Source organism: Molossus molossus, unplaced genomic scaffold (genome assembly GCF_014108415.1).
Source record: "Molossus molossus isolate mMolMol1 unplaced genomic scaffold, mMolMol1.p scaffold_m16_p_3, whole genome shotgun sequence".
Classification (NCBI taxonomy): Eukaryota; Metazoa; Chordata; class Mammalia; order Chiroptera; family Molossidae; genus Molossus; species Molossus molossus.
The window spans coordinates 123,423,627-123,430,934 of NW_023425366.1; the positions used below are offsets into that span (position 1 = coordinate 123,423,627).

The window sequence follows — 7,308 nt, forward strand, 5'->3', positions numbered from 1 at the left end:
ACGGGAACAAGGAGAGTGGCATCCTCCTGTGCACCTGGGGCAGGAATCTCAGCGTGCCACGGGAACAAGGAGAGTGGCATCCTCCTGTGCACCTGGGGCAGGAATCTCAGCGTGCCACGGGAACAAGGAGAGTGGCATCCTCCTGTGCACCTGGGGCAGGAATCTCAGCGTGCCACGGGAACAAGGAGGCCGGGAAAGCCTGCGGGGACCGTCAGCGGCGGGGCCGTGCTAGTGCCGTGAACAGTGTCCTCCTCAAGGACTGCTAGCTCAAAATCAGCCTTGGGTAATTCTGAAATTTTATTTTAATTTTTAAATATTTTTATTGATTTTTTTTTTTTTTTTTTTTGAGAGAGAGAGGAAGGGAGAGGGAAGAAAAGAAACAGTGATGTGAGGACAGAACATTGATCAGCCGCCTCCTGCACACCCCCTACCAGGGATCGAGGCTATAACCTGGGCATGTGCCCTGACTGGGAATCAAACCAGCAACCTTTTGGTGCACCGGACGACATGCAACCAACTGAGCCACATGGGTCAGGGCTCTGAAATTTTGAAACTGGCCGTCTGGGAGCTGGCTTTGAGAGAGCTGTGGTCAGGAGAGGACCAGGGTGTCTGTGAAGCAGATGAGAGCCCCACAGTAAGTTTCTTGATTCTCTGCAAGGAGCTAAGAATCTTTGGGATCGTGGCAACCTGATGGGGAAATTTCCGTAAGCCCCTGAGGGGGAAGGGAGGCCAGTCATCTCTCCAGTTCTCAGGAGGAACCCAAGAAATTGGGATACAGGTATTACATGCAACTGGGAGATAAAAAAGAAGGGATGTGGGAAAAGGGGGTGGAACAGAACAGGGCAGTTCAGGAGGGGTGGAGTCAGGAGCAGGCTCTTGTCCTACTGAGACCCTAGTCTTCATGTAAGTTTTTAAAAAATTAATTAACTAATTAAATTTTTATCCTCACCCGAGGACATTTTTACATGTATCTTCAGATAGAGCGGGAGGGAGAGAGGGATGAAGAGAGAGAGAGAAACATCGATGTGAGAGAGACACATCGAGTGGCTGCCACCCACACGACCTCACCAGGGCCGGGGACAAACTGCAACCGAGGCACATGCCCTCAGCGGGAACCGAACCTGGGTCTCTCTGGTTCACAGGCTGACGCTCCAACTGCTGAGCCAAACCGGCCAGGGCTTCATATAAGTTTAAGCCAATCCCTGGCTCCTGACCCACGCCTTGAAAGAGTGGGGAATCGAACCCCAGGATCCTTTCTGACCAAATGTTCTGTCATTCCAAGAACTGCCTGGTTCCTGGAACACCCACTTAAAGGCCTCCCAGGCATAGGCTGTGCCAGGGAAGGGCGAGGCCAGGGAAGGCCAATTAGAGGCCAGGAGCCAGCGGTGGCATGTGGGGCTTTCTGGCAAGTCAAAACACCCAGTGTCCAGGGTGTGGCCACAGCCAGCAAGGGACACAGCACTTCCCAGCTTGTTTTCCCTTTTTTTTTCTTTCTTCTTTTGTTAATCCTCACCCAAGGATTTTTTCCCAATGATTCTTAGATAGAGTGGAAGGGAGGGAGGGTAGTAGGGAGGGAGGGAAAAAGAGACAAAGAGAAATATTGATCTGAGAGAGACACATCAATTGGTTGCCTCCCACATGACTCTGACCAGGGCCAGGGATTGAAACTGCAGCTCAGGTACCAGACTGAGAATTGGACCCTCGACCCTTCGGTCTGTGGGCCGACACTCTAACTGCTGAGCCAAATTGGCCAGGGTGCCTGTTTTCTCCTTTGACATAGAGAGAGGAGATGGTAGTCTCACCACTTAACAGGTGAGGAAACAGGCTCAGAGGAGTCATTGACTAGAAACTAACTAGCTTCTAGGATTCCTCATTGTCATTATTCATGGTTCTTCTCAGGCATGTAGTATAAAGGGAAAAGTCCAGCTTCTGCAGGTTTTGGCTGTGTGACATTGGTCAAGTTACTTGACTTCTCTGAACCTCAGTTTTCTAGTCCTTAAAATGAGATCAATAATAGTACATGTATAAGGTTATTGTAAGGATTAAACAATGCTTATGAAACGCCTATCACAGAGTAATCACCCAGTACATGGAAGCTATTGCTATGATTTAAACAAGAATATTTTTATTGATTTTTAGAGAGAGAAAGGGAGAGGGAGAGAGAGAAACATTGATGGGAGAGCAGATCATGCCCCACACTGGGGAGCAAGCCAGCAATCCAGGCATGCGCCCCAACCACGAATTGAACCAGCAACTTCTCAGGGCACAGGACGACGCCCAGCTGAGCCACACCTGCCAGGGCTGTTGCTGTGATTTTTGAAGCTGACCTATCAGATCTGTGCTGGCCTGAGAGGTCACTGCCCCATGTTGCTCCTGCCATTTGCCTCCTGAGTTCAAGTTGACAAGTGGCCCTAAGATCTGGTTCCAATCATACTGGGCTCCCATTTGTCCCTCCGTGTAGTGCATGGCTTCAACCAGGTCCTGGTAGTACAGTAGGCATCTGATACACATTAATCGAATGAATGAGTAACTTGTGGAAAGCAGGGTTGGAAGGGAAATCTCAAGGAGCCATATGGCAAGTGACAGTGAGATTCTAGGCACAGGCTCGCATGCATGTGACTCAGAGGGTGACAGCTGTGGTGGAGGTGAGGACACAGGTGGTACAGGGCCAGTCAGGAAGACTTTGAAGGGAAGGAGGCATTTGAGCTGAGCCTTGTGGACGGGCGGGCGGGATTAAAGGCATCTCAGACAGAAAGGACCAGGGAAGCAGAAGGGTGTTCAGGGGCAGGCAGGAGAGTCGTGTTTCAGTCGCTCTGGGAAGGAATTGGGAAACTCCAGGGCAGCAGGTTCCCCATCCCAAGCCCAGTGACTCCAGTAGGAGCAGCTGGGGTTGGGCTGGGTGCCTTTTAATGTCCTCCGTCAGAGATCCTGTGACTATTCCTAGGCAGGATTCAGGGGAGACCACTGGATAGAGTTTCCTAAGGTTCAAGCTGGTCTTAGTCCTGTGCATCGGTTACTGCTCCAATAGGCATCTCATTCTCTGTCCATATTCCTGGGTCCCTAAGAACATAGGTTCCCAAGTTCTGCAGGCCAGGGCTTCCGTGGAGGGGACAGGAGAAGAGGACCTCTGCCCAGGACAGACCTAGGGGTTTTCTCCCCACACTAATGTTGAGTCTGTCTGTGGAAAACATTTCTTGCTAGTTTTACCCAGTATTCACTCTCTCCTGTTTCCTTTAATAATAAAACCCTGCTCTTCCCGAGTTTGGCTAACATGCGGCTAAGCATCTAAATACCAGAGTTTTCCAAACCTCTTGCAGTTGGGTGTGGCTACGTAACTAAATTCTGAGCAGATGTGATACATTCTACTTTTAGGTTATGGCCTTAAAAGGGAGTTGGTGTGGCCTCCCCTGGCTCTTTCCTGCTCTCTTTCCATGGGCCGGTAGCTTGGGCCTCATGTTTTGAGGGTGGCAGAACCCTGAGCTAAAAGTAGTGGGAATCCCTGACATGGTGGAGTTGCCCTTTTGGTCCAGGGGTGCTTGCCTGTAGAGCTGTTATATGACAGAGAGAACACTTTCGATTCCCTTTTGTTTGAGAGTCTTCATCACAGAGGCCCAAACTTGAATCTCAATTCACGTATCCACTTAGTTCCATCCTCTTATTTGCTCTACATTCTCAAACCTGGTTCCCGGACTGAGAACTCCAGGTAAGCATCTTCCTCCCCCAGCTCACCTCCCAGAACCCTGAGCTGGCGTCCCCCAGAGCAAAGGGACCCACCTCACTTGAGGACCATAAGAATCCTCGAATTTGAGCCCTGAGGAACTTGGGGCCAGTCCCTTAATGTTTTAAGTCTCACGGTTTGCTCCATTTTGGCACCAATAAATAACATTCACTCCAAAAGGTGGTTCTCTATGAATACAACATAATCAACAAGATTGTTATTCCGAAGATGGGGAGGAGCTGGGGAGGGGCTTGAGTCACGGGCAGTATTAAGAAGAAGCAGAGGAATGCCCTTGCACCCAGAAGAGACCGTGGAACCAAATCCACCCAAACACATGCATAGCCAACAAAACCCAAACACACACACACCTCTGCAGGCTCCTACCAAGTCAGAAATACCTCCTCCAAGATCCATAACCAAATACAGACACTAACCAAAGACGCTCATTGGTTCACGAACATGCAGACACACACGGAACAGAACCACACAAAGGACAAAAGCACACACAGTAGCTGCTGTACTTTATTGTCGCTGCCACCCAGGGAGCTCCGGTTTCTTCAGCATCTTTCTTTTGGGGGTACCCTTGTGACTTTGACTCTCCATTCTCTGCCTCTTGCTCCCTATCTTGCCCTTTTTCTGTGCTGAGGGTGCTTCCTTGGGGGCCCCTCTGAGCCTCAGTCAGGTGGGGTAAGTCCTGGGGATGGGGTGGGGGCACGAAGGCTTGGATCCTGCCTCCAGGTGCTGGTTCTTCCGAGGTCCTGCCAACGTTGCTGTGTGAGGTGCATGCTCCGGCCTCATCTGGGAAAGGAAAGCAGTTGGTGGAAGGGACAGAGGCCTGGGCAATTCTGCCATTTCTATTCACTTGTTCTGTACATCCAGAGAAAGACCCTCCCCTCTCTGGGCCTCAGTTTCCCTCTCTGTAAACCAGATTTCTCTCCAGCGGGAAAGGGTCTGCATTTCCCCCTTTGCGCTGGTCCCTGGGAAACTCAGTCAAATGTATGCCTCGTTTTAGTCTATGTTGAGACAACAGTTCTTTCGTTCCTCTTCCCCACCCAAATGCCCACATTCAGTCCTGTCCTGTGGAGGCAGAGGGACCTCCCCTGGCTCTGGGCCCCTGAATCCTTACCTCCAGCTCTGTCTCAGGGCCGTGACTCTCGCTTTTTCCGCTCTGTGTTCTGGAGCTTGGTCACCAGCTTCCTCTCGTGCCCCCCAGGGCTGGGGCGGTTGGTGTTGGCAGCAGCTTCTCTCTTGGTGCGACCTTTCCGGCCTCCCACTTTGGGAACCGAGGCAAGAACCCGAAGTGAGGTGGCTGGAGGCATGATGGCCTCAAAGGAGAGGCAGGGTTGGGAGAGCGGTGGAAAGAGCTTGGGTTGGAGTAGGAGGCTATGGTTGTCACCACATAGCTTTGGGGCACAGTCCCTGTTTCCCCACCTGAGGAATGAGGGCTCCCAGGTGATCTGATGTTTTTCCAATATTTTAGGCGTGTGTGAGGCCCCAGGGCTGAGTATGACAGTTCAGTGGATGAGGGCTCCAGAGGACAGGTTGGAAAAGGGTGAGGGCTGGGGAGAGACCCAAGAAGGAGGTCCCAGTTCCAGGGGGCTGGTGGGGTAAGAGTGGCAGGGCCAGGCCTTACCCAGCTGGGAATGGGCCAGGCCGTAGAGGTCGTACTCATCCAGGCTGGCGTCTTCGTCCTGCGGCCCTGGGGGCTGCTGGGAGGAGCCGGCTGCTCCGGGGAAGGTGGCCATCGTGTCTGGCTTACTCTCACTCTCACTGCCTCTGTCACCTTCTAAAGCTGAGTTTGTGTCTGATTTCCTGGCACCTCCCAGTTCACTGGATCCAATTTATAAAGCCACGTCTCTTCCTCAGCCTGCAGTCTGGCCCCAGCCCCAGGAGCCCTGTCTGATGCAATCTGGCCCTTTCCCAGAACCCGGCCGGGCCGGTAAACACCAGTCATGAGGGGGGAGAGGAGTCAGTCTCGTGAGTCCCAGCCCCCTTTGCCTCCTCCCCCTCCCTGGGGCTCGCCCAGCTGGGTGTTTTCCACAGAGGAGATTCCCTGCCCCCAGGGAGGAGCAAGAAACAGGCAAGGGCTGGCCATAAAGGATCCTTGGGAACAGGGCCAGCGGGGACCTGAGGCCCTCACTCGGCCCACTCCTTCCTGTCCATCTGTTGCCCTCCGCCATGTGCTCCTTGTGGGACTGGGGTCGTAGTCACACAGCTGACCCTCACTCCCACCCCAGCTGTGGCTCAGAGGCAGGACTGTGGTGGCAGAATATGGAATGAGGGATATGAGGAGAGGATACCAACATACGACATGCTAGGTCACTGGTTCTCACCCTTACCACACTGAACACTCCTTTTTTCCAAGAAACATCTTGGAAAGCCCCCTTAACGTCCTGAACTGGGGATCCCTAGATACTTTCCTCCCCCTGAGAGGGAGGCCGGCAGAGTAGTGAAGAGTGCAGATTCTGGGGCCGGATCTCAAGCCCCGGATCCGCTGCTTCCTGTGTGATCCCAAACAAGTCACTCTGCCTCTCTGTGCCTTGGTTTCCCCCTCTGTGAAATGAGGATGATAGTCATTGAGCTGCCTCGCAGAGTCGGTGGAGGATGGAACGGACCGCAGAGGGAGAGGCCTCGCAGCGGGACCGGGCAGTGCCCACTCACCCGCTGTTTCCACGCTGTTTGGTTCAATGCCGTCACTGTGATACAAAGGAGCCATAAAAGGAAATTAATTTACAATAAAATAATATGTACTTCAAAATATGGATATACCAAACTAGAAGACATGCTGAAACAAGCAGATGTTGGTAGGGATTTAGTATTAATTAAAGAGGGGGTTCAGCTACGAAATGTGGGAAAGTGGAATTTTCCACTCTTGCCTGAGGGATCTGTACGGGTCGAGTCGCCAGAGAGAGGCCACGGCCTCTCATGCTTCAGCTGCAGTTTCTGCACCAGCTCCAGCTCCTAGTCTGGGGCAAGGGAGGAGACCTTTTAAAAAAACAACTCCGGTTTCCAGCAGGACAGGCCCTTCTCAGCCAGGCCAGGCGTTAATTCTCTGCTCACACGCCCACTGGGCCGTGAGCCTGCTGAGACACTGTTCCACCCGCGCTACCCGCGCGCCGTCGTCCCCGGCCCCACGACACCCGGCGTGCCCCGTGTTTAACAGCGCAGCACGCCTGCTTGCATTTCCCCCTGGCCTGAGCCAGGATTCAGTTCAGCTTTTGTTTTCCAGATCTGGGTGATTTGTGAGTTCTTTAACACCCAGGAAATGAAAGTGAACACAGAAGCACACTTAAATAAAAACAGAGTTGGGCTAATAACAGATCAAGTGACAAGAGAAAGAGGAAAATAACCTTAATTGAAACGTATAACACACCAAGACAAATTAAGGTGGAGAAAATTCAGAAATAGGTGTTCTTGCAAAGCGGTGGACTCGATCACTCAGTGCAAGAGTAAATAATTCCCTCTATCATGACATCGGATGGGGTAGGTTCTAGGCTCAGGTCAGTCACTGTAAGTAAGTTTTTTAGCTTCATGAATGTCTAGCAGGACAGTCAAATGTTGTGCAGGACAAGGGACAAATTTTGTGTGCG

The 7,308-nt window shown here is 52.0% G+C and overlaps 1 protein-coding gene across 1 annotated transcript; it reads right to left on the reverse strand.

Annotated features, from left to right (window-relative positions):
- Positions 1-4,222: 4,222 nt before the first annotated feature.
- Positions 4,223-5,658, reverse strand: NUPR1 (nuclear protein 1, transcriptional regulator). Its single transcript, XM_036280077.1, has 3 exons — positions 5,352-5,658; positions 4,845-4,991; positions 4,223-4,516 (listed from the first exon to the last, which is right to left on the reverse strand). Exons 1-2 carry the CDS (start codon positions 5,461-5,463, stop codon positions 4,858-4,860), a joined length of 246 nt encoding a protein of 81 aa, XP_036135970.1. The 5' UTR covers positions 5,464-5,658; the 3' UTR covers positions 4,223-4,516; positions 4,845-4,857.
- Positions 5,659-7,308: the final 1,650 nt, after the last annotated feature.